This window comes from Mobula hypostoma, chromosome X1 (assembly GCF_963921235.1).
Source record: "Mobula hypostoma chromosome X1, sMobHyp1.1, whole genome shotgun sequence".
NCBI classification, from domain to species: Eukaryota; Metazoa; Chordata; class Chondrichthyes; order Myliobatiformes; family Myliobatidae; genus Mobula; species Mobula hypostoma.
The window spans coordinates 67,472,238-67,498,620 of NC_086128.1; the positions used below are offsets into that span (position 1 = coordinate 67,472,238).

General features: G+C 52.1%; 2 protein-coding genes across 2 annotated transcripts in view; both read left to right on the forward strand.

Moving 5' to 3' along the window:
• The window catches only part of LOC134340212 (uncharacterized), a 150,068-nt gene that overhangs the window by 34,302 nt on the left and 89,383 nt on the right, over positions 1-26,383 (forward strand). Inside the window, exons 21-37 of the mRNA XM_063037187.1 lie at positions 146-637; positions 898-980; positions 2,221-2,377; positions 2,481-2,642; positions 5,314-5,439; positions 6,775-6,989; positions 8,080-8,147; positions 11,163-11,237; positions 16,735-16,859; positions 17,861-17,932; positions 18,105-18,608; positions 18,869-18,951; positions 20,191-20,347; positions 20,451-20,612; positions 23,284-23,409; positions 24,656-24,870; positions 25,830-25,897. Coding sequence (XP_062893257.1) covers positions 146-637; positions 898-980; positions 2,221-2,377; positions 2,481-2,642; positions 5,314-5,439; positions 6,775-6,989; positions 8,080-8,147; positions 11,163-11,237; positions 16,735-16,859; positions 17,861-17,932; positions 18,105-18,608; positions 18,869-18,951; positions 20,191-20,347; positions 20,451-20,612; positions 23,284-23,409; positions 24,656-24,870; positions 25,830-25,897 — 2,890 coding nt within the window. The remainder of the gene's footprint in view (positions 1-145; positions 638-897; positions 981-2,220; positions 2,378-2,480; positions 2,643-5,313; positions 5,440-6,774; positions 6,990-8,079; positions 8,148-11,162; positions 11,238-16,734; positions 16,860-17,860; positions 17,933-18,104; positions 18,609-18,868; positions 18,952-20,190; positions 20,348-20,450; positions 20,613-23,283; positions 23,410-24,655; positions 24,871-25,829; positions 25,898-26,383) is intronic.
• LOC134340604 (keratin, type I cytoskeletal 19-like) lies at positions 197-11,294 on the forward strand. The gene is made up of 8 exons (XM_063038040.1): positions 197-637; positions 898-980; positions 2,221-2,377; positions 2,481-2,642; positions 5,314-5,439; positions 6,775-6,989; positions 8,080-8,147; positions 11,163-11,294. Exons 1-8 carry the CDS (start codon positions 221-223, stop codon positions 11,255-11,257), a joined length of 1,323 nt encoding a protein of 440 aa, XP_062894110.1. The 5' UTR covers positions 197-220; the 3' UTR covers positions 11,258-11,294.

The following is a 26,383-nucleotide window of genomic DNA, read 5'->3' on the forward strand; positions in this document are numbered from 1 at the left end:
AGGCGGCGGTCCCGCTCCACGCCCAGCGCTTTCTTTTATCTCCCTCTCTCTCTCCGGGCGGTGGCCCGGCTCGGGATGAGGATATAAAGAGGCGAGAAGGAGGTGGCCGCACACCAGTGGCTCGGTGTAAGGCTTGAGGAACAAGATGCGGACCAGCGTCAGAAGCAGCAGCGGCGGTCAGAGCTGGGGGTCCCGCAGCGTGTCCGGGGTCTCCTCAAGCATGCGGGGAGGCAGTGCGTACGGCTTCGGCCAGAGCCGAGTGTCCAGCAGTCGAGCCTCCAGCTACGGCCTGGGCTCAGCCCTGGGCGCCGGCATGGGACTGAGCGCCAGCATGGCGTACGGATCCGGCGGCGGGTTCGGCGGCGGGTACAGCGGCGGGTTCGGCGGCGGGTTCGGCGGCGGGTTCGGCGGCGGGTACGGCGGCGGATACAGCATCTCCTCCTCCGCCTTGGTGAACGAGAAGCAGACCATGCAGGGCCTGAACGACCGGCTGGCGGCGTATCTGGAGAAGGTGCGCTTCCTGGAGAAGTCCAACGCCGAACTGGAGCTTCAGATCCGGGAGTACTACCAACAGGCGGGTCCCACCACCCGCGACTACAGCGAGTACTGGGCCACCATCAAGGGTCTCCGCGACCAGGTAAGAGCCCGGAAAAAGCTCCCCCTCCCCGCAGTGGGTGTGTGTGTGTGCGTGTCTGTGTGTGCGGCGGGAGTGGGAGAGATGTCAAGGTGCGAGGAGGTTGGCCATTAGACACCTGACCAGAACGAGGCCATTCAGCCCATCGACTGTGTGCCGCCATTCCAGTCTGGCTTCCATTGTTCCAGACGGGACAATGTGCCTGTGTTTCCCCACGTCCCCCTTGCTCCACCCGGTACATTTCCACCTCCTGTCTCCCACAGATCAACGACTTGATCCTCGCCAACTCCGGAATCATGCTCCAAGTGGACAACTCCAAACTGGCGGCGGAAGACTTCAAGGCCAAGTTAGTACCGAGCCGGCCGATGCGAGTATAGGTGTCCAATTGACCGCGTCTGCCTCCTCCGGCCCCTCTCCCTTCCGCTGAAGGGCGGACAATGGACCAAATGAGTCCTCCAGGTCGTCGTCTTCTTCTCGGGAAGTTTAATGGCGACTGGCGGACCAGAATAAGGTCCATTACCGCCACCTACTGGGCTGGAGTATGAGGCAAAGAAACAGGAAGTAGACCCACTGTATTCTCCCCCTCCCCACCGCGCAAAAAAAAAACTGGAATAATATTATAAAAAGGCTCATGCTTTCCAGAAAGTCAAATACAATACAGTGACACTGGTATCCGAACAAACTTGGCATGTGAAACACTGACAGAGATCTCAATCTAACAATTAGAAGTTCCCTTTTCCCCCTCTTGGGAACAGAGAAAAGCAGACACGGACAGACACAGGCGCTCAGACATGCATAGGCTCACAGACAGACAGACACATACTGCACTGTCTCTCCTGGAGGAACTCAGCAAATCAGTCAGCATCTATGCAGAGAAATCAAAACTCTTTTTGGCAAATGTTTTTAATCTTCGTCAAAGCACAGGGGTGGAAAACCAGATAGTAATGGGGGGCTCATCTCCCATCCAAAAGGATGCTGCTCTATTCTGAGCCCATGCCCTCTGCTCCTATACTCCCCACCTATAGGAAACATCCTCTCCACATCCACTCTATCTGTGTCTTCTAGTCCTAGAATCCCCCACTATAGGAAACATCTTCTCCACATCCTCTCTATCTGTGTCTTCTAGTCCTAGACTCCTCCACTATAGGAAACATCTTCTCCACATCCACTCTATCTGTGTCCTCTGGTCCTAGACTCCCCGACTATAGGAAACATCCTCTCCACATCCACTCTATCTGTGTCTTCTAGTCCTAGACATCCACTCTGTAGGAAACATCCTCTCCACGTCCACTCTATCTGTGTCCTCTGGTCCGAGACTCCCCCAAGATAGGATACATCCTCTCCACATCCAGTCTATCTGTGTCCTCTGATCCTAGACTCCTCCCCTATAAGAAACATCCTCTCCACATCCACTCTATCTCAGCCTTTCACCATTCGATGCGTTTAAATGAAGTCACCCCTCATTCTTCTGAATTCCTGTGAGTACAGGCCCAGATATCTTGTATAGTTTGGTGCAGGAAAAGCTTAACGACTTCAGCCCTGGCCACCGATGACCAGAATCTCCTGCTCTTTTCCCATCTCGATAGGTTTGAAACTGAGTTGTCCATCAGGATGTCCGTTGAGAACGATATCAATGGTCTGCGCATGATGTTGGATAACCTCACCCTCGTGAAGAGCCAACTGGAGACCGAGATTGAGAACCTGAAAGAGGAGCTCATTTACATCAGGAAAAACCATGAAGATGTAAGCAATGGGCGTAACTGCCCAAACATTGTGAGTCGTTTCTGTTCCGTGTCACTGCCGAGAATCAGAGGGTGAAATCGCTGCGTATTCTTCCTTCCTGCAGGAGCTCAGGAGCCTGAAGTCCCAGATGACTGGCAACGTTTCTGTTGATGTCACAGCTGAAGACTCCGTGGACTTGCTCAAGGTTCTGGCAGAAATTCGGACGAAGTATGAAGCCATGGCCACCCAGAACAAGGCAGACGCCGACGATTGGTACAAGCAGCAGGTAACAGGGACTTATTCCCAGATTCCGCGCCGAACAGGCCTTCCCTGTCCCTTCGTGCCCCGCGGCCCATCCACCCACCTGTTCACACGTCCAGGTGACGGCAGGGTATAGGGGCATATTCAGGCCATTTGGCCCGTGGCATCTTCTCTCCCAATTCATAATGGCCCATCCAATTTTCCTCTCAACCCGAATCTAGTCAGAGGACAATTTACCCTGAGCCCTTGCATACCGCCCTGTCTTTGGAATACCGGAGGAAACTGGAGAAGTCAGAGATCTTGGGCAGAATGAGCAGCTGCCTCAAAGACGCCGCAGGAATTCAACTCCCCGGTCTGAAGCTCCCCCCACCCCACCCCACATGATATATTAGCACCTTGTCAGCCGTTACGGTGTCATCCCACCCCAATCTCTGCACCATCACACGATGACTCAACACCTAGCCCTCGCACCTGTCACCCTCAGAATTCCAGGTTTAAGCCCCACACGGAAAGGAGGAGGACATTCAGACCATCATGCTGGTTCTATCCCTTCACAGCCGATCCTCACTCAATCCCTCAGTGCCATCTTCTGTAGATTTAAAGTTAACATTTGACACACGATCAGTTGTCAAGGCAGAAAAGAAATCAGATCCTGCACATCCATGTGCTTCCTGTTTAACTTTGCCCCTCTGGAGCCACTGGGCTGAACAGCTTCTTTCTGTGCTGTTTGAAAGGAAGACTCGGTGACGATTCTCTGGAACGTCCTGTCTCCAAACTTTAGACTCTGTCACACCACCCCAATTCAAGAAACATTTCCTCCCTCACCATCCCACTGGTTCCCAAATGATCAAATTATCCATTACCTTCCCCACCAGCGAGCAGGCAACTATAGCTTTTCCTACAGAACATCGAACATTACAGCAGAATACAGGGCACTCAGCCCATGAAGTTGTGCCAACCTTTTTACCAACACCAATATCAATCTAACCCATCCCTCCTCCATTCTTTCTTCCATCCATGTATCAATCTATAAGTTTCCTCCATGTCCCTACTAAATCTGCCTCTACCACCACCCTTGGTAACACATTCCTTGCACCCACCAATCCCGGTGGATAGAACTTGCCTCTGACATCCAGTCCTACTCTCTCCGCCAGTCACCTTAAAATTTACCCCCTTGCATTAGCCATTTCCACCCGGGCGGAAAAAATCTCTGGCTGTCCACTCCATCTGTGCCATTTACCATTGTGCACAATTCTATCAAGCCTACTCTCATCCTCCTTCACTCCAAAGAGAAACATCCCAGCTCACTATCATCATAAGACATGCTCTCTAATCCAGGAAGCATCCTGGTGAATCTCCTCTGCACCCTCTCTAATCCAGGCAGCATCCTCGCAAATCTCCTCTGCACCCTCTCTAATCCAGGCAACATCCTGGTGAATCTCCTCTACACCCTCTCTAATCCAGTCAGCATACTGGTGAATCTCCTCTGCACCCTCTCTAGTCCAGGGAGCAACCTGGCGAATCTCCTCTAAACCCTCTGTAATCCAGGCAGCATCCTGGTAAATCGCCTCTGCACCCTCCCTAATACAGGCTGTGTCCTGGTGAATCTCCTCTGCACCCTGTCTAATCCAGGAAGCTTCCTGATAAATCTCCTCTATTCCCTCTCTAATCCAAACAGCATCCTGGTGAATCTCGTCTGCACCTTCTCTAATCCGGGCAGCATTCTGATGAATCTCCTCTGCACCCTCTCTAAAACAGGCAGCATCCTGGTGGATCTCCCTCTGCACCCTCTCTAATCCAGGCAGCATCCTGGTGAATCTCCTCTGCATCCTTCCCGCAATGAGGTGACCAGAAAGAAACACAATTCTCCAAGAGTGGTCTAACCAGGGATTTACGCTGTTGCAAGTCTATCCACTCTGCCAGGTTTCACTGAGGGTCCCCATACCTCAACCTCCCCCTCCCCCATTCTCCCCAATTTCCTTCCTTGGGAAGCTTTATCACTATTCTTCATAACAAGATCATGCTCTCGTCTCACTGCTCCCATCAGGGGAAAGGTACGGGAGACCCAGGACCCACACCACCAGTTTCAGGAACAGTTTTTACCCCTCAACCATCAGGAAGAATGTACAGGAGCCCCAGGACCCACACCACCAGGTTCAGGGACAGTTATTACCCTTCAGCCATCAGGAAGGCAGTACAGGAGCTCCAGGACCCACATCACCAGGTTCAGGAACTGTTATTGCCCCTCAGCCATCAGGAAACAGTTACAGGAGTCTCAGGACCCTCACCACCAGCTTCAGGAACAGTTATCACCCCTCAACCATCAACCATGAATCAGAGGGGCTGACTTCACTTACCCCATCATTCAAATGCACTCACAACCTCTGGGCTCGCAGAGGGCCCATCACCCCTACTGCAGAATCGGCAGCTGGCAGCCGCTCACCAGAGTCCAATGTTGTGGCCCAGTCTTTCAAGTTGACCCCAGATGTATATCCCATATTTTCCTTCCTCTCCCCAGCGTGAGGTCTTTGGAGCAACTGTAGGACCCGGGATGGGGGAGTGTGGGGGTTTTAGACACGTGCCCGACGACACCCACCCCCCACAACACACCTTTCGCAGACGAGTTTTGGACATCAACAGTGTAGTTGTGTGGTACGTGTGGTTTGACAATAAAAATTTACTTTCAACTGTTTCAGTTTGCAGCTGTGCAACAGGAGATCAGCGTCAACACGAGTGCCCTCGATGGGGAGAAATCCAGACTGACTGAACTGAGGCACAGCTGTCAGGGGCTGGAGACCGAGCTGAGCACGATGCAAAGCATTGTGAGTAACCCACCAGGCTGGGCTGGCGCTGGGGGAGGCCAGGCAGCCACCCAGCTATTGATTGATTGATTGAATATTCGCAAAGGTTGTATGTCCGCAAAGTGACGCAGGGTACAGGAGTGTCTGTACATGAGGTGACTCTAACAGCAATTAATAAAGTAGTGGTGGCTGGGGGTGTGGAGGGGTTCGTCAGTGGGTGATGAGGGGTGGGTCAGTGGGTGATTGGGGGTGTGGATGGGTGTGTCAGTGGGTGATTGGGGGTGAGGATGGGTGGGTTGGTGGGTGATTGGGGGTGTGGAGGGGTGGGACACTGGGTGATTGGGGGTGTGTAAGGGTTGGTCAGTGGGTGATTGGGGGTGTGGAGGGGTGGGTCATTGGGTGTTTGGGGGTGTGGAGGGATGGGTCAGTGGGTGAATGGGGTGTGGAGGGATGGGTCAGTGGGTGATTGGGGGTGTGGAGGGGTGGGTCAGTGGGTGATTGGGGGTGTGGAGGGGTGGGTCAGTGGGTGATTTGGGGTGTGGAGGGGTGGGTCGGTGGGTGATTGGGGGTGTGGAGGGGTGGGTCGGTGGGTGATTGGGGGTGTAGTGGGGTGGGTCAGGGGGTGATTGGGGGTGTGGAAGGGTGTGTCAGTGGGTGATTGCGGGTGTGGAGGGATTGGTCAGTGGGTGATTGCTGGTGTGGAGGGGTGGGTCGGTGGGTGATTGGGGGTGTGGAGGGATGGGTCAGTGGGTGAATGGGGTGTGGGGGGATGGGTCAGTGGGTGATTGGGGGTGTGGAGGGGTGGGTCAGTGGGTGATTGGGGGTGTGGAGGGATGGGTCAGTGGGTGATTGGGGGTGTGGAGGGATGGGTCAGTGGGTGATTGAGGGTGTGGAGGGGTGGGACAGTGAGTGATTGGGGGTGTGGAAGGGTTGGTCAGTGGGTGATTGGGGTGTGTGACGGGGTGGGTTAGGGGTGGAGTTGTTGATCAGCCTCACTGCTTGGAGTAAAGTCACTGTTTTTTGTGTCTGGAGGTCCTAGCATGGATGCTACACAGCTTCCACCCTGACAGGAGTGGGAGGGTGCAGGGTGGGTGTCATCCTTTATGATGTTCCCGGCCCGGTTTCCAGAACCTTTCTCTATACGGATGGTCGGTAGGCTGGGGCCGGTGTAGAGTTGGGCAATTTTGAATACCCATTGTCGAGTCTTCCTGTGTGCTGCCGGGCAGTTCCCGTACCCAGCGGTGATGCAGCATGTTCGGATGCTCTCTACCGCGCGTCTGTAGAAGGACGGGAGTTGGGGTGGGCGCAGCCCGGTCACTGGAAATCCCCCTCTCACCGCCCACCTCTTGCCCTCAGATCGCCTCGCTGGAGGGTAACCTGAACGAGGTTGACATGCGCTTCTCCGGTGAGAGGGCCAATCTGCAGATGACCATCAACGGTCTGGAAGGAGCATTGGGCGATCTCCGCGCCAAGATCCTGTCCATGAGCCAGGAGTACCAGCAGCTTCTGAACATAAAGAGCAGACTGGAGGTGGAAATTGAGACCTATCGCAGGCTGCTGGGCGGCTCCGGGTAAGCAACTCGCCAGGCCAGACTCGAACCTGAATACAATCCAGTCCTAGAACATAGAACAGGACAGACCCTTCGGCCCACAATGTTGTGCCAAGCTTCTAACCTTCTGTAAGTTCAATCCAACCCTTCTTTCCTACATTTTCCCTTTATCCCTGTCCCTATCTTACAGATTCCTTAGTTCCCTAAATGCTTATGCCTCTCCCTATCGCCCCTGTAGGGCATTCCAAATGCCTACCACTCTCTGTCAAAAAGAAACGCTACCTCTGACAACCCTCCCATACTTTCCTCCCCTAAAAGGTGTGGCCCCTCATGTTACCATTTCTGCCCTGGGAAGAGACTCAGCTGTTGACAGGGAAGTAAAATAATACAATCGAATGGATGGAAAACTCTACATAACAAAGACTGATTAAAAAATGTACAATATACAAAAGAGGGCAAGTCGTGCAAATGTTGAGTAAAAGTAAATTAATACCGAGAACATGAGTTGTTGAGACCTTGAAAGTGAGTCCTGTAGGTTGTGGAAGAGTTGTAGTACAGAGTTGGGCTGAGTGAAGTTCTTCAACCTGCTTCAGTAGCCTGTTAGTTGAGAGGGTAATAGCTGTTCCTGAACCTGGTGGTGTGGGTCCTGAGGCTCCTGTACTTCCTTCCTGAGGGTTGAGGGTAAATAACTGTTCCTGAACCTGGTGGTGTTGGTCCTGTGGCTCCTGTACCTCTTTCCTGATGGTTGTGGGGTAATAACTGTTCCTGAACCTGGTGGTGTGGGTCCTGAGGCTCCTGTACCTCCTGCCTGATGGTTGAGGGGGTAATAACTGTTCCTGAACCTGGTGGTGTGGGTCTTGGGTCTCCTGTACCTCCTGCCTGATGGTAACAATGGCAAGAGAGCCTTGTCTGGATGGTGGGGTCACTGATGACAGATGCTATTTTCTTCCTTGTAGATCTGCTCGATGGTGGGGTGGGCTTTGCCTGTGATGTGATGTGAGATGTGTGCTAAGGTTCTGTGGCAGGCAATATTTAATTGGAAGTCTTGACCTCCTCCCACTCCCAGCCCTTCCCGTAGTGCAAGGTCACACTCTGCCCCTTTGTTTTTCAGGGGTCAGTCTTCTGGCCAAGTGTCAAGCAGGTCAACTATACAGAAGACGGTGGTCAAGCAGGAAAGAAGTGAGTAGGCCATCTTACCGTCTCCGCACGGCGCAGTCGGGCTGAGAAAGTTTGGTCATGCGCTCAAAATCCTGGAGGAACTCAGCAGTTTGGGCGGCGACCAAAGGATGTTTCCTATAGTGGGGGAGAGTCTGGGACCAGAGGACACAGATAGAGTGGATGTGGAGAGGATGTTTCCTATAGTGGGGGAGAGTCTGGGACCAGAGGACACAGATAGAGTGGATGTGGAGAGGATGTTTCCTATAGTTGGGGAGTCTAGGACCAGAGGGCACAGATAGAGTGGATGTGGAGAGGATGTTTCCTATAGTGGGGGAGTCCAGGACCAGAGGACACAGATAGAGTGGATGTGGAGAGGATGTTTCCTATAGTTGGGGAGTCTAGGACCAGAGGACACAGATAGAGTGGATGTGGAGAGGATGTTTCCTATAGTTGGGGAGTCTAGGACCAGAGGACACAGATAGAGTGGATGTGGAGAGGATTTTTCCTCTAGTGGGGGAGTCTAGGACCAGAGGACACAGATAGAGTGGATGTGGAGAGGATGTTTCCTATAGTGGGGGAGTCTAGGACCAGAGGGCACAGATAGAGTGGATGTGGAGAGGATGTTTCCTCTAGTGGGGGAGTCTAGGACCAGAGGACACAGATAGAGTGGATGTGGAGAGGATGATTCCTATAGTTGGGGAGTCCAGGACCAGAGGACACAGATAGAGTGGATGTGGAGAAGATGTTTCCTACAGTGGGGGAGTCTAGGACCAGAGGACACAGATAGAGTGGATGTGGAGAGGATGTTTCCTCTAGTGGGGGAGTCTAGGACCAGAGGACACAGATAGAGTGGATGTGGAGAGGATGTTTCCTGTAGTGTGGAGTCTAAGACCAGAGGACACAGACAGAGTGGATGTGGAGAGGATGTTTCCTTTAGTGGGGGAGTCTAAGACCAGAGGACACAGACAGAGTGGATGTGGAGAGGATGTTTCCTATAGTGGGGGAGTCTAGGACCAGAGGACACAGATAGAGTGGATGTGGAGAGGATATTTCCTATAGTGGGGGAGTCTAGGACCAGAGGGCACAGATAGAGTGGATGTGGAGAGGATGTTTCCTATAGTGGGGGAGTCTAGGACCAGAGGACACAGATAGAGTGGATGTGGAGAGGATGTTTCCTATAGTTGGGGAGTCCAGGACCAGAGGACACAGATAGAGTGGATGTGGAGAGGATGTTTCCTATAGTGGGGGAGTCTAGGACCAGAGGACACAGATAGAGTGGATGTGGAGAGGATGTTTCCTATAGTTGGGGAGTCCAGGACCAGAGGACACAGATAGAGTGGATGTGGAGAAGATGTTTCCTACAGTGGGGGAGTCTAGGACCAGAGGACACAGATAGAGTGGATGTGGAGAGGATGTTTCCTATAGTGGGGGAGTCTAGGACCAGAGGGCACAGATAGAGTGGATGTGGAGAGGATGTTTCCTGTAGTGGGGAGTCTAAGACCAGAGGACACAGACAGAGTGGATGTGGAGAGGATGTTTCCTATATTGGGGGAGTCTAAGACCAGAGGACACAGAGTGGATGTGGAGAGGATGTTTCCTCTAGTGGGGGAGTCTAGGACCAGAGGACACAGATAGAGTGTATGTGGAGAGGATGTTTCCTATAGTGGAGGGAGTCTAGGACCAGAGGACACAGATAGAGTGGATGTGGAGAGGATGTTTCCTATAGTGGGGGAGTCTAGGACCAGAGGACACAGATAGAGTGGATGTGGAGAGGATGTTTCCTATAGTGGGGGAGTCTAGGACCAGAGGACACAGATAGAGTGGATGTGGAGAGCATGTTTCCTACACTGTGGGAGTTTAGGACCAGAGGACACAGATAGAGTGGATGTGGAGAGGATGTTTCCTATAGTGGGGGAGTCTAGGACCAGAGGACACAGATAGAGTGGATGTGGAGAGGATGTTTCCTATAGTGGGGGAGTCTAGGACCAGAGGGCACAGATAGAGTGGATGTGGAGAGGATGTTTCCTATAGTGGGGGAGTCCAGGACCAGAGGACACAGATAGAGTGGATGTGGAGAGGATGTTTCCTATAGTGGGTGAGTCTAGGACCAGAGGACACAGATAGAGTGGATGTGGAGAGGATGTTTCCTATAGTTGGGGAGTCTAGGACCAGAGGACACAGATAGAGTGGATGTGGAGAGGATGTTTCCTATAGTGGGGGAGTCTAGGACCAGAGGACACAGATAGAGTGGATGTGGACAGCATGTTTCCTATACTGTGGGAGTTTAGGACCAGAGGACACAGATAGAGTGGATGTGGAGAGCATGTTTCCTATAGTGTGGGAGTTTAGGGCCAGAGGACGCAGATAGAGTGGATGTGCAGAGGATGTTTCCTATAGTGGGGGAGTTTAGGACCAGAGGACACAGATGGATTGGATGTGGAGAGGATGTTTCCTCTAGTGGGGGAGTCTAGGACCGGAGGACACACACAGAGTGGATGTGGAGAGGGTGTTTCCTGCAGTGGAGGAATCTAGGACCAGAGGGCACAGCCTCAGAATACAAGTATGTCTCTTCAGAACAGGGAAGAGGAGGAATTTATTCAGCCAGGGGGCAGTGAGTCTGTGAAATTCATTCCCACAGACAACTACAGAGGCTAAGTCATTTGGTACATTTAAGATCATTTGGTACATCAAGCCGAATTAGGCGCATTATTTCTGCTTTAAGTCTACCCCAATAACTTGACGTCCACAGCCGTCAGTGGCAACGAATCACACAGATTCACCGTGCAGTGTTTCGGGAAACTGGAGGCTGATAGATCCTTCATTAGTCGGGGCGTCCAAGGTTACGGGGAGAAGGCAGAAGGCAGGAGAACGGTGTTGAGAGGGATAGTAAATCAGCCATGATGGGATGGCATAGCACACTCGATGGGCCAAATGGCCCAAATCTGCTCCTATCTCTGATAGTCTTGAGAAGGCTGGTTGGTGACTGTATCAGGCGACCGTCCCGTGAGATCTCTGACTGACTGGTTTTCATTTCAGAGCCCGTTGTTTCAAGTCAGACCAAGACGTTCACCGTGGTGGAGGAGGTTGTGAACGGCAAAGTGGTTTCTTCTCGTATGGAGGCGATAAATTAATCAAGATGGCGTGGGGGCCTTGTAAAACAGCAAGGGGGAGACTTCCGTGCATGGCTTAACACAGATATCAAGTGATTTTTCTGCTTTCTGTATCACTGAGACGTGAATAAAGGCTTTGACAACCAGCCATATTAAGGAATCTGTTCTGTGCTCCAAAACTTTCCAAACGACCACTGACCCCGCCTCTCGGCTGAGACCTTGTGAGGTTACAGAGTGATAGTGCACAAAAACAGGCCCTTCAGCCCATCTAGTCCCTGCTGGACTATTAATCACATCGAACTGCTCCGGGACCACAACCCTCCATACGCCTCCCATCCACGTACCCATCCAAACTTCTCTTAGCCGTCACAATCGAAACTGCATCCAGCACTTGCGCTGGGCAGCACCTTCCACACTCTCACCACACACTGGAGTGAAGAAGATCTTCCCACCCCACCCCGTGTTCCCCTTAGAAAACCACCTTTCATCCCGCACACAAAACACTGGAGCAAATCGTCAGGGCCGGGCAGCGTTTAGGCCAATGAACAAGCAGCTGACGCGTCGGGATGGGATCCTTCTTCGGGACTGGAAGTGAAGTGGGAAGGAGGACAGCTGGAAGGTGATAGGCTGGTCAGGTGGGAAAGGTGAAGGGCTGGAGAGGAAGTGATCCGATAGGTGTAACCCTCGGGCTCGGGCAGCACGTGTTCGTCTGGGGGAAAACAACTCCTGGTTCCGCGAAAACTGAGAAATCTCGTTTGTGTGGATGCTGCGTGATGTGTTGCCTGGTTACAAATCCGCACCGCAAAGTATCTGACAGTACACCGTATGCAATTAAATGGCTGAAGTTTATAAATCTTAATCTGGATCGTCATCATCATCAGGTGCCTTGTCCAGTTTGAGCTCTGACTGCCATGGCCCACACACTCCTGTTTCGGGTCAAGTGGATCAATTCATTGGTATTCATTTCCAGTTCTCTGGCTGCTGTCTCCATCATCATTTGTCTTTGCCTTCCTCTTGCCTTCTTCCCTTCAATCTTTCCCATAATTACCGTGCATTCTAACTCCTCTTTCCTAATCACATGTCCAATCATGTTACGTTGCCTTTTCATGATCTCATACATTCTCTTTTTGTGCTTTCTCTGTTCATGACATCCTCTTTAGATATTCGTTTCGTCGCAGATATTCTTTGCATTCTCCTCAAAAACCACATCTCTGCTTCTTCAGTTCATTTCCTCGTGTTACTAGATATTGTCCAACATTCTGAGCCATATAACATAGCTAGATAAAAGTAACATTTCAGGACTCTGAGGTGGGTTGTCATGCCTAGTTTCATGTTGGTCAGTATACTCTTCATTCTTGAAAAGGTGTCTTATACCATCCCTGTTACTTCTTTTGATGTCCATGTCGCCCCTGCCATCTGACGTCACTTAGCTTCTTAAGTAGCAAAAGTTCTGTACTTGTTTTATGTCTTCCCCATTTCTTCTCGGCCTGCAGATAGGACTCTCCTTAATCTGGACAGAGGGTTAGTAAAGAAAGTAATAAGAAAAAAGTGCCATTTTAAGGAAAAAGTCTATTGCACATCGTTGGAACTCACTGTCCATTCATTTGCTCCCGTCGACCTCCGAGCAGAGCTGTCCCTTGGACCCTCGCTCCTCAGCCAACTCCGTCCGGGGGTCTTCCGAATCTCTTCATCCGAGTCCTCGCTCCCCAACGAAAGACCCCGAAAATCCCTCTTCCAGACTCACAAGAAAGAACAACATTTCTCGCATTGGATAAGGTACATTCCAAAGCCCCGTTATCTCGAGCCATAACCCAAACGTTGCTGCTACAGAGAAACCATTCCCTTACCCATGGAACATTACACAGAAGCCGTTACATTTGCCTCAGCAGTAAAACATTTGCATAGGGAAAGGGAGTGGACAACTGAAGAAAGAGGAGGAGGAGAGGTCCCAGGGGAGAGGTGGAAATGGGCCTGAGTGGGGAATACAAGATGGGAGAGGGAGGGATTATTATTTTATTTTCATTAGAGGTTTGAGAAATCGTTGTTCCTTTTCTCATATATAACCTTCTCCATTTTTGATGTGCTTAAATCAATTTTAATTTATTCAATCACAAGTGCACTTTGAGATAATATAGAAAATAATTTGACACTCAAATAGATGTAAATGTGCAATTGTAATTCCACCTTATTAAACTAAACAGTGGTAATAGTAGTTATAAAAAATATGAATAATAGTGGTTGAATACTAATTTCCATGTATCTCTTCTGGTCCATTTCTTTCTGGTCCAAAATTTCCCCAGATCTTTTCTTTACTTGAGTTACTTCCACATTTTCCAAAAAAAAAAGAACAGTAAACATTCGAGCCAACGGTGCTTACATTAACACTGATATTATGTTGGATGGACAAGCAGTATAAACCACTGGGAGAGTCATCTAAAGTCTGCTCGCTCTGGGGTTATAAATTCAATAAATATATTCCAAAATTGATAATAAGTTTGCCGTTTGAATTCTCAGAGAGTAGCTCATCTTTTCCACTTTAAATATTTCCAAAACGATTTCATGCCAATCTTCGAATGTAGGTGAAGTTGTATTAAACCACTTTATGGTGATCGATTTCTTACTTGCCGCTAAAAGGGCCTGTAGCAGCTTTATATCTTCCTTCTGCTCCAAAAACAATACATGCCCCAGGCAGAGAGTCTCAAAGTTCAGAGTTATCTCAGTTTTAAATACCTTAACTAATGTCCTGTGAATAACTTCCCAATATAAACTTAATTTAGGGCAATCCCAAACACTATGGAAATGATTTGCCTCATTGGAGCCACACCTTCTCCAACACGCCACGTTTGTGTCCTTATATTTTTTCCTGCTATGGGGTCTTGAAGTATCTTATAATATTTCTCCAACAACGTTCGGAGAGGATCGACGTTCATCACACCATCAGGTTGGAGGCCACTCAGACGGAATACAAACTGTTGCTCCTCCACCCTGAGTGTGGCCTCATCCCGGCGCAAGAGGAGGCTGCGGACCGACAAATCGAGATGGGAATCGAAACTAAAACGTTGGGACTGTGCAGGGTTCGGTCAGTGGGTGATTGGGGGTGTGGAGGGGTGGGTCCGTGGGTGATTGGGTATATGGAGGGGGGTTCAGCGGGTCACAGTGGGTGTGGGGGATTGGGGGTTGTGGAGGGGTGGGTCAGTGGGTGATTGGGGGTGTGGAGGGCTGGGTCAGTGGGTGATTGGGGGTGTGGAGGGGTGGGTCAGTGGGTGATTGGGGGTGTGGAGGGGTGGGTCAGTGGGTGATTGGGGGTGGAGGGGTGGGTGTGAGGGGTCAGTGGGTGATTGGGGCTGTGGAGGGGTGGGTTAGTGGGTGATTGGGGGTATGTGGAGGGGTGGGTCAGTGGGTGATCGGGGCTGTGGAGGGGTGGGTCAGTGGGTGATTGGGGGTGTGGAGGGGTGGGTCAGTGGGTGATTGGGGCTGTGGAGGGGTGGATCAGTGGGTGATTGGGTGTGTGCAGGGGTGGGTCAGTGGGTGATTGGTTGTGTGGAGGGGGTCAGTGGGTGTCTGGGGGTGTGGAGGGGTGGGTCAGTGGGTGGTTGGGGGTGTGGAGAGGTGGGTCAATGGGAGATTGGGGGTGTGGAGGGGTGGGTCATTGGGTTATTGGGGGTGTGGAGGGGTGGGTCAGTGGGTGATTCGGGCTGTGGAGGGGTGGGTCAGTAGGTGATTGGAGGTGTGGAGGGGTGGGTCAGTGGGTGATTGGGGGTGTGGAGGGGTGGGTCAGTGGGTGAATGAGCGTGTGGAGGGCGGGTCAGTGGGTGATTGGGGGTGTGGAGGGGTGGGTCAGTGGGTGGTTGGGGTTGTGGAGGGGTGTGTCAGTGGGAGACTGGGGGTGTAGAGGGGTGGGTCATTGGGTGATTGGGGGTGTGGAGGGGTGGCTCGGTGAGTGATTGGGGTGTGGAGGGTGGGTCAGTGCGTGATTGGGTGTGTGGAGGAGTGGGTCAGTGTGTGATTGGGGGTGTGGAGGCGTGGGTCAGTGGGTGTTGCAAAACATGTCTATATTGATATAAAGTAAGCAGTGCAAATTATCTTAGCATTCAGGAACAGCTTCTTCCCCTCTGCCGTCAGTCATAGTCATAGTCATATTTTATTGATTGGGGGAAATTGGTTTTCTTTACATTTGCACCATAAATAAGTTGCACCATAGTAATAGAACCATAAATAGTTAAATACTGATATGTAAATTATGCCAGGAAATAAGCCCAAGACCAGCCTATTGGCTCAGGGTGTCTGACCCTCCAAGGGAGGAGTTGTAAAGTTTGATGGCCACAGGCAGGAATGACTTCCTATGACGCTCTGTGCTGCATCTCGGTGGAATGAGTCTCTGGCTGAATGTACTCCTGTGCCCACCCAGTACATTATGTAGTGGATGGGAGACATTGTCCAAGATGGCATGCAACTTGGACAGCATCCTCTTTTCAGACACCACCGTCAGGGAGTCCAGTTCCATCCCCACAACATCACTGGCCTTACGGATGAGTTTGTTGATTCTGTTGGTGTCTGCTACCCTCAGCCTGCTGCCCCAGCACACAATAGCAAACATGATCGCACTGGCCACCACAGACTCGTAGATACAGCCTGGCCCCCGCGGCGTAGCGTGGGTCGCCCGTCACCGTAGGACTCCAGCTCTGGATTTTTTCCCCTCGCGTTTTACTCCCGAAGCCGTCCCCATGAGTGGGTCGAGCAGCAAGGCAGCGGGAGGTTTGAGATCAGAGTTTTCCTTCTCCTCGTTGAGCTGCCAACCGCGGCTGACGAGCCCCATCTGCCGGAGCGACTGGTTTTAAGGTGCCAGTAACCCAACTTTGCCCGTTCTCCTGTCGGTAGAAACCCTTCCGCCGGGCTTTGTATCTAAATCACACGTGAAGGCTGGGAGCTGGACTTGGTTGTCAGAGGGTATGTGAGACGCACGCCGTTGGGAGCATTTAATCGATAATGGGAGCTTGTCCCCACTCCCAACCCCGGCTCTGACAACCTGAAGGAACCGAACTGGCCGAGACATCTCCTCCCGCTTCCACTCAACAAATTGTGCCGATGACCCGTTTTAAAGTTAACAACTGACCGTACATCCACTATGAACGGGACGGGAGCTGCGCGTCCCACACCCTCTCCCTCCCCCACACCCACGCTGGGTCTCTGCCGGGAAAAGTCTTTCGCCCTTTAAGCGCTGGGTCCTTGCCCGCCCCTCTCCCTGACCTCCGGTCGTTGTTACATCCCCAAACTCTTTTAATTAAAGTACACTTCATTCATAATTTAAAACTTTACAAGAATAACACACACAAAATGCTGGAGGAACTCAGCAGGTCACGCAGAATCTATGGAGAGGAATACGCAGTCGACGTTACGGGCCGAGACCCCTCACCAGGACAAGAATAGACGGTGAAAAGGCTTCTCCGTCTCACATGCATACTGAACGCGTTAAGTGGTGTTCTGTTGGCTTTCTGAAGAATCCAATGACAGTGAGAAAACTGTGCGGCGGGCGGGGGAGCCGTTGCGCCGGGACAATTCCCACTCCCGACCTCGGCAGTCCGTGTCCAGCGTCCCGAGTCGCCGTCACCAACTGGGCTCTGCGGTGCGTGACCGCGACACTCTCAGTGTCTCGCCTTGCGCTTCCGCCTTCGTTCCCCCACCCCAACCCCTTCTCCAAAGCACGCTGCAGAACCTGCACCCTCACCGCTGGGAGCTCACTGTTGAAAGTGGTGTTGAATGACTGGGATTATTTAAAGCCAAGAGCCCCTTTGCCATTCAGAATCAGGTTTATCATCGCCGGCATGTGTCGTGCATAATATAGAGGAATAAAATAATAATAATGAATAAATAAGTAAACGTATATTGAATAAATGAAAATCGGAAATAGCATATATTTAAAAAGTGAGGTAGTGTCCAAAGTTCAATGGCCATTTAGGAAACGGACGGCAGAGGAGAAGAAGCTGTTCCTGAATCGTTGAGTGTGTGTCTTCAGGCTCCTGTACCTCCTCCCTGATGGCAGAGGGGAAGAAGCTGTTCCTGAATCGCTGAGTGTGTGTCTTCTGGCTCCTGTACCTCCTCCCTGACGGTAACCGTGAGAAAAGGGCTACGGCAAGACTTGGGAGGGGGTCTTCCTCACTCAACTCCGCCCCTCACTCTCCAGAAGCGGAAGACCCTTACACAGTGGTCTCCCTACCTCCCTCGCTCCCCCAACACTCCCACCGTTGTAATCCCGCTGACCCTCAGCTCGCTGTCTGAAATCTCTCTTTGAAATCCAACACACCCGACTGACTCGCAGGGACTGAGAACGAGGCGGGTTTCCCCGCTGTTACTGGCACCTTCACCGGCATTGCTACAGAGATCGATTAATGTTGAACCAAACCCCACACCAGTCATTATTTTTAAATATATCATTGTATGTTATAGCCGTGTGCTTTCCCGCCGTCGTTAACTTTATGCTGTGTACGGGTCGGTAACGTGTTTTGCTCCCCGGGTCCCGGAGGAACGCTGTGGGCTTGGCTGATTTCGGGAGTGTGGTTGAACGACAATTAAACTCTTGCACTTGAACAAATAAACTTGGTGAAACTTTTTCTCTCTCTTCTCCAGAATGGATCAGATCTGCTCCGCGGCCGTGGGAGGCGGCGGGATCGTGGGATCCGGACTCTGGGTGTGTCCCCCGTAACTCGAGACCCTCCAAGGAGCCCCAGGCGGCGGTCCCGCTCCACGCCCAGCGCTTTCTTTTATCTCCCTCTCTCTCTCCGGGCGGTGGCCCGGCTCGGGATGAGGATATAAAGAGGCGAGAAGGAGGTGGCCGCACACCAGTGGCTCGGTGTAAGGCTTGAGGAACAAGATGCGGACCAGCGTCAGAAGCAGCAGCGGCGGTCAGAGCTGGGGGTCCCGCAGCGTGTCCGGGGTCTCCTCAAGCATGCGGGGAGGCAGTGCGTACGGCTTCGGCCAGAGCCGAGTGTCCAGCAGTCGAGCCTCCAGCTACGGCCTGGGCTCAGCCCTGGGCGCCGGCATGGGACTGAGCGCCAGCATGGCGTACGGATCCGGCGGCGGGTTCGGCGGCGGGTACAGCGGCGGGTTCGGCGGCGGGTACAGCGGCGGGTTCGGCGGCGGGTTCGGCGGCGGGTACGGCGGCGGATACAGCATCTCCTCCTCCGCCTTGGTGAACGAGAAGCAGACCATGCAGGGCCTGAACGACCGGCTGGCGGCGTATCTGGAGAAGGTGCGCTTCCTGGAGAAGTCCAACGCCGAACTGGAGCTTCAGATCCGGGAGTACTACCAACAGGCGGGTCCCACCACCCGCGACTACAGCGAGTACTGGGCCACCATCAAGGGTCTCCGCGACCAGGTAAGAGCCCGGAAAAAGCTCCCCCTCCCCGCAGTGGGTGTGTGTGTGTGCGTGTCTGTGTGTGCGGCGGGAGTGGGAGAGATGTCAAGGTGCGAGGAGGTTGGCCATTAGACACCTGACCAGAACGAGGCCATTCAGCCCATCGACTGTGTGCCGCCATTCCAGTCTGGCTTCCATTGTTCCAGACGGGACAATGTGCCTGTGTTTCCCCACGTCCCCCTTGCTCCACCCGGTACATTTCCACCTCCTGTCTCCCACAGATCAACGACTTGATCCTCGCCAACTCCGGAATCATGCTCCAAGTGGACAACTCCAAACTGGCGGCGGAAGACTTCAAGGCCAAGTTAGTACGGAGCCGGCCGATGCGAGTACAGGGGTCCAATTGACCGCGTCTGCCTCCTCCGGCCCCTCTCCCTTCCGCTGAAGGGCGGACAATGGACCAAATGAGTCCTCCAGGTCGTCGTCTTCTTCTCGGGAAGTTTAATGGCGACTGGCGGACCAGAATAAGGTCCATTACCGCCACCTACTGGGCTGGAGTATGAGGCAAAGAAACAGGAAGTAGACCCACTGTATTCTCCCCCTCCCCCCCGCGCAAAAAAAAACTGGAATAATATTATAAAAAGTCTCATGCTTTCCAGAAAGTCAAATACAATACAGTGACACTGGTATCCGAACAAACTTGGCATGTGAAACACTGACAGAGATCTCAATCTAACAATTAGAAGTTCCCTTTTCCCCACCTTGGGAACAGAGAAAAGCAGACACGGACAGACACAGGCGCTCAGACATGCATAGGCTCACAGACAGACAGACACATACTGCACTGTCTCTCCTGGAGGAACTCAGCAAGTCAGTCAGCATCTATGCAGAGAAATCAAAACTCTTTTTGGCAAATGTTTTTAGTCTTTGTCAAAGCACAGGGGTGGAAAACCAGATAGTAATGGGGGGCTCATCTCCCATCCAAAAGGATGCTGCTCTATTCTGAGCCCATGCCCTCTGCTCCTATACTCCCCACCTATAGGAAACATCCTCTCCACATCCACTCTATCTGTGTCTTCTAGTCCTAGAATCCCCCACTATAGGAAACATCTTCTCCACATCCTCTCTATCTGTGTCTTCTAGTCCTAGACTCCTCCACTATAGGAAACATCTTCTCCACATCCACTCTATCTGTGTCCTCTGGTCCTAGACTCCCCGACTATAGGAAACATCCTCTCCACATCCACTCTATCTGTGTCTTCTAGTCCTAGACATCCACTCTGTAGGAAACATCCTCTCCATGTCCACTCTATCTGTGTCCTCTGGTCCGAGACTCCCCCAAGATAGGATACATCCTCTCCACATCCAGTCTATCTGTGTCCTCTGATCCTAGACTCCTCCCCTATAAGAAACATCCTCTCCATATCCACTCTATCTCAGCCTTTCACCATTCGATGCGTTTAAATGAAGTCACCCCTCATTCTTCTGAATTCCTGTGAGTACAGGCCCAGATATCTTGTATAGTTTGGTGCAGGAAAAGCTTAACGACTTCAGCCCTGGCCACCGATGACCAGAATCTCCTGCTCTTTTCCCATCTCGATAGGTTTGAAACTGAGTTGTCCATCAGGATGTCCGTTGAGAACGATATCAATGGTCTGCGCATGATGTTGGATAACCTCACCCTCGTGAAGAGCCAACTGGAGACCGAGATTGAGAACCTGAAAGAGGAGCTCATTTACATCAGGAAAAACCATGAAGATGTAAGCAATGGGCGTAACTGCCCAAACATTGTGAGTCGTTTCTGTTCCGTGTCACTGCCGAGAATCAGAGGGTGAAATCGCTGCGTATTCTTCCTTCCTGCAGGAGCTCAGGAGCCTGAAGTCCCAGATGACTGGCAACGTTTCTGTCGATGTCACAGCTGAAGACTCCGTGGACTTGCTCAAGGTTCTGGCAGAAATTCGGACGAAGTATGAAGCCATGGTCACCCAGAACAAGGCAGACGCTGACGATTGGTACAAGCAGCAGGTAACAGGGACTTATTCCCAGATTCCGCGCCGAACAGGCCCTCCCTGTCCCTTCGAGCCCCGCGGCCCATCCACCCACCTGTTCACACGTCCAGGTGACCGCAGGGTATAGGGGCATATTCAGGCCTTTCGGCCCGTGGCATCTTCTCTCCCAATTCATAATGGCCCATCCAATTTTCCTCTCAACCCGAATCTAGTCAGAGGACAATTTACCCTGAGCCCTTGCATACCGCCCTGTCTTTGGAATACCGGAGGAAACTGGAGAAGTCAGAGATCTTGGGCAGAATGAGCAGCTGCCTCAGAGACGCCGCTGGAATTCAACTCCCCGGTCTGAAGCTCCCCCCACCCCACCCCACATGATGTATTAGCACCTTGTCAGCCGTTACGGTGTCATCCCACCCCGATCTCTGCACCATCACACGATGACTCAACACCTAGCCCTCGCACCTGTCACCCTCAGAATTCCAGGTTTAAGCCCCACACGGAAAGGAGGAGGACATTCAGACCATCATGCTGGTTCTATCCCTTCACAGCCGATCCTCACTCAATCTCTCAGTGCCATCTTCTGTAGATTTAAAGTTAACATTTGACACACGATCAGTTGTCAAGGCAGAAAAGAAATCAGATTCCTACACATCCATGTGCTTCCTGTTTAACTTTGCCCCTCTGGAGCCACTGGGCTGATCAGCTTCTTTCTGTGCTGTTTGAAAGGAAGACTCGGTGACGATTCTCTGGAACGTCCTGTCTCCAAACTTTAGACTCTGTCCCACCACCCCAATTCAAGAAACATTTCCTCCCTCACCATCCCACTGGTTCCCAAATGATCAAATTATCCATTACCTTCCCCACCAGCGAGCAGGCAACTATAGCTTTTCCTACAGAACATCGAACATTACAGCAGAATACAGGGCACTCAGCCCATGAAGTTGTGCCTACCTTTTTACCAACACCAATATCAATCTAACCCACCCTCCTCCATTCTTTCTTCCATCCATGTATCAATCTATAAGTTTCCTCCATGTCCCTACTAAATCTGCCTCTACCACCACCCTTGGTAACACATTCCTTGCACCCACCAATCCCGGTGGATAGAACTTGCCTCTGACATCCAGTCCTACACTCTCCACCAGTCACCTTAAAATTTACCCCCTTGCATTAGCCATTTCCACCCGGGCGGAAAAAATCTCTGGCTGTCCACTGGATCTGTGCCATTTACCATTGTGCACAATTCTGTCAAGCCTACTCTCATCCTCCTTCACTCCAAAGAGAAACATCCCAGCTCACTATCATCATAAGACATGCTCTCTAATCCAGGAAGCATCCTGGTGAATCTCCTCTGCACCCTCTCTAATCCAGGCAGCATCCTTGCAAATATCCTCTGCACCCTCTCTAATCCAGGCAACATCCTGGTGAATCTCCTCTACACCCTCTCTAATCCAGGCAGCATACTGGTGAATCTCCTCTGCACCCTCTCTAGTCCTGGGAGCAACCTGGTGAATCTCCTCTAAACCCTCTCTAATCCAGTCAGCATCCTGGTAAATCGCCTCTGCACCCTCCCTAATACAGGCTGTGTCCTGGTGAATCCCCTCTGCACCCTGTCTAATCCAGGAAGCTTCCTGATAAATCTCCTCTATTCCCTCTCTAATCCAAACAGCATCCTGGTGAATCTCGTCTGCACCTTCTCTAATCCGGGCAGCATTCTGATGAATCTCCTCTGCACCCTCTCTAAAACAGGCAGCATCCTGGTGGATCTCCCTCTGCACCCTCTCTAATCCAGGCAGCATCCTGGTGAATCTCCTCTGCATCCTTCCCGCAATGAGGTGACCAGAAAGAAACACAATTCTCCAAGAGTGGTCTAACCAGGGATTTACGCTGTTGCAAGTCTATCCACTCTGCCAGGTTTCACTGAGGGTCCCCATACCTCAACCTCCCCCTCCCCCATTCTCCCCAATTTCCTTCCTTGGGAAACTTTATCACTATTCTTCATAACAAGATCATGCTCTCGTCTCACTGCTCCCATCAGGGGAAAGGTACGGGAGACCCAGGACCCACACCACCAGTTTCAGGAACAGTTTTTACCCCTCAACCATCAGGAAGAATGTACAGGAGCCCCAGGACCCACACCACCAGGTTCAGGGACAGTTATTACCCCTCAGCCATCAGGAAGGCAGTACAGGAGCTCCAGGACCCACATCACCAGGTTCAGGAACTGTTATTGCCCCTCAGCCATCAGGAAGCAGTTACAGGAGTCTCAGGACCCTCACCACCAGCTTCAGGAACAGTTATCACCCCTCAACCATCAACCATGAATCAGAGGGGCTGACTTCACTTACCCCATCATTCAAATGCACTCACCACCTCTGGGTTCGCAGAGGGCCCATCACCCCTACTGCAGAATCGGCAGCTGACAGCCGCTCACCAGAGTCCGATGTTGTGGCCCAGTCTTTCAAGTTGACCCCAGATGTATATCCCATATTTTCCTTCCTCTCCCCAGCGTGAGGTCTTTGGAGCAACTGTAGGTCCCGGGATGGGGGAGTGTGGGGGTTTTAGACACGTGCCCGACGACACCCACCCCCCACAACACACCTTTCGCAGACGAGTTTTGGACATCAACAGTGTAGTTGTGTGGTACATGTGGTTTGACAATAAAAATTTACTTTCAACTGTTTCAGTTTGCAGCTGTGCAACAGGAGATCAGCGTCAACACGAGTGCCCTCGATGGGGAGAAATCCAGACTGACTGAACTGAGGCACAGCTGTCAGGGGCTGGAGACCGAGCTGAGCACGATGCAAAGCATTGTGAGTAACCCACCGGGCTGGGCTGGCGCTGGGGGAGGCCAGGCAGCCACCCAGCTATTCATTGATTGATTGATTGATTATTCGCAAAGGTTCTATGTCCGCAAAGTGACGCAGGGTACAGGAGTGTCTGTACATGAGGTGACTCTAACAGCAATTAATAAAGTAGTGGTGGCTGGGGGTGTGGAGGGGTGCGTCAGTGGATGATGAGGGGTGGGTCAGTGGGTGATTCGGGGTGTGGATGGGTGTGTCAGTGGGTGATTGGGGGTGTGGATGGGTGGGTTGGTGGGTGATTGGGGGTGTGGAGGGGTGGGACACTGGGTGATTGGGGGTGTGTAAGAGTTGGTCAGTGGGTGATTGGGGGTGTGGAGGGGTGGGTCAGTGGGTGTTTGGGGGTGTGGAGGGATGGGTCAGTGGGTGAATGGGGTGTGGAGGGATGGGTCAGTGGGTGATTGGGGGTGTGGAGGGGTGGGTCAGTGGGTGATTGGGGGTGTGGAGGGGTGGGTCGGTGGGGGTGATTGGGGGTGTAGTGGGGTGGGTCAGGGGGTGATTGGGGGTGTGGAAGGGTGTGTCAGTGGGTGATTGCGGGTGTGGAGGGATTGGTCAGTGGGTGATTGCTGGTGTGGAGGGGTGGGTCGGTGGGTGATTGGGGGTGTGGAAGGGTTGGTCAGTGGGTGATTGGGGGTGTGGAGGGATGGGTCAGTGGGTGATTGGGGGTGTGGAGGGATGGGTCAGTGGGTGATTGGGGGTGTGGAGGGATGGGTCAGTGGGTGATTGGGGGTGTGGAGGGGTGGGACAGTGAGTGATTGGGGGTGTGGAAGGGTTGGTCAGTGTGTGATTGGGGTGTGTGAAGGGGTGGGTTAGGGGTGGAGTTGTTGATCAGCCTCACTGCTTGGGGGAAAGTCACTGTTTTTTGTGTCTGGAGGTCCTAGCATGGACGCTACACAGCTTCCACCCTGACAGGAGTGGGAGGGTGCAGGGTGGGTGTCATCCTTCATGATGTTCCCGGCCCTGTTTCCAGTACCTTTCTCTATACGGATGGTCGGTAGGCTGGGGCCGGTGTAGAGTTGGGTAATTTTGAATACCCATTGTCGAGTCTTCCTGTGTGCTGCTGGGCAGTTCCCATACCCAGCGGTGATGCAGTTTGTTTGGATGCTCTCTACCGCGCGTCTGTAGAAGGACGGGAGTTGGGGTGGGCGCAGCCCGGTCACTGGAAATCCCCCTCTCACCGCCCACCTCTTGCCCCCAGATCGCCTCGCTGGAGGGTAACCTGAACGAGGTTGACATGCGCTTCTCCGGTGAGAGGGCCAATCTGCAGATGACCATCAACGGTCTGGAAGGAGCGTTGGGCGATCTCCGCGCCAAGATCCTGTCCATGAGCCAGGAGTACCAGCGGCTTCTGAACATAAAGAGCAGACTGGAGGCGGAAATTGAGACCTATCGCAGGCTGCTGGGCGGCTCCGGGTAAGCAACTCGCCAGAGCAGACTCGAACCTGAGTACAATCCAGTCCTAGAACATAGAACAGGACAGGCCTTTCAGCCCACAATGTTGTGCCAAGCTTCTAACCTTCTGTAAGATCAATCCAACCCTTCCTTCCTACATTTTCCCATTATCCCTGTCCCTATCTTAGAGATTCCTCAGTTCGTGAAATGCTTCTGCCTTTCCCACCGCCCCTGTAGGGCATTCCAAATGCCTACTACTCTCTGTCAAAAAGAAACCCTACCTCTGACAACCCTCCAATACTTTCCTCCCCTAAAACGTATTGCCCCTCATGTTACCATTTCTGCCCTGGGAAGAGACTCAGCTGTTGACATGGAAGTAAAATAATACAATCGAGTAGATGAAGAACTATACGTAACAAAGACTGATTAAAGAATGTACAAAAGAGGGCAAATTGTGCAAATGTTTAGAAAAAGTAAATTAATGCAGAGTCCTGTAGGTTGTGGAAGAGTTGTAGTTCAGAGTTGGGGTGAGTGAAGCCTGGTGGTTGAGGGGTAATAATCGTCCCTGAACCTGTTGGTGTGGGACCTGAGGCTCCTGTACCTCCTTCCTGATGGTTGAGGGCTCATAATCGTCCCTGAACCTGGTGGTGTGGGACCTGAGGCTCCTGTACCTCCTTCCTGAGGGTTGAGGTTTAATAACTGTTCCTGAACCTGGTGGTGTGGGTCTTGGGTCTCCTGTACCTCCTGCCTGATGGTAACAATGGCAAGACAGCCTGGTCTGGATGGTGGGGTCACTGATGACAGATGCTATTTTCTTCATTGTAGATCTGCTCGATGGTGGGGTGGGCTTTACCTGCGATGTGATGTGAGATGTGTGCTCAGGTTCTGTGGCAGGCAATATTTAATTGGAAGTCTTGACCTCCTCCCACTCCCAGCCCTTCCCGTAATGCAAGGTCACACTCTGCCCCTTTGTTTTTCAGGGGTCAGTCTTCTGGTCAAGTGTCAAGCAGGTCAACTATACAGAAGACGGTGGTCAAGCAGGAAAGAAGTGAGTAGGCCATCTTACCATGTCCGCACGGCGCAGTCGGGCTGAGAAAGTTTGATCATGCACTCAAAATCCTGGAGGAACTCAGCAGTTCGGGCGGCGACCAAGGGATGTTTCCTATAGTGGGGGGAGTCTAGGACCAGAGGACACAGATAGAGTGGATGTGGAGAGGATGTTTCCTATAGTGGGGGGAGTCTAGGACCAGAGGACACAGATAGAGTGGATGTGGAGAGGATGTTTCCTATAGTGGGGGGAGTCTAGGACCAGAGGACACAGATAGAGTGGATGTGGAGAGGATGTTTCCTATAGTGGGGGGAGTCTAGGACCAGAGGACACAGATAGAGTGGATGTGGAGAGGATGTTTCCTATAGTGGGGGAGTCTAGGACCAGAGGACACAGATAGAGTGGATCTGGAGAGGATGTTTCCTATAGTGAGGGAGTCTAGGACCAGAGGACACAGATAGAGTGGATGTGGAGAGCATGTTTCCT

What these genes read in the sequence shown, in the direction of transcription:
- LOC134340604 (XM_063038040.1), top strand. Translation starts at nt 221, where the DNA reads ATGCGGGGAGGCAGTGCGTACGGCTTCGGCCAGAGCCGAGTGTCCAGC. An exon ending in GCGGAAGACTTCAAGGCCAA is followed by an intron (nt 981 to 2,220) that starts GTTAGTACCGAG and finishes CCATCTCGATAG; the next exon opens with GTTTGAAACTGAGTTGTCCA. An exon ending in GGTGGTCAAGCAGGAAAGAA is followed by an intron (nt 8,148 to 11,162) that starts GTGAGTAGGCCA and finishes TTTTCATTTCAG; the next exon opens with AGCCCGTTGTTTCAAGTCAG.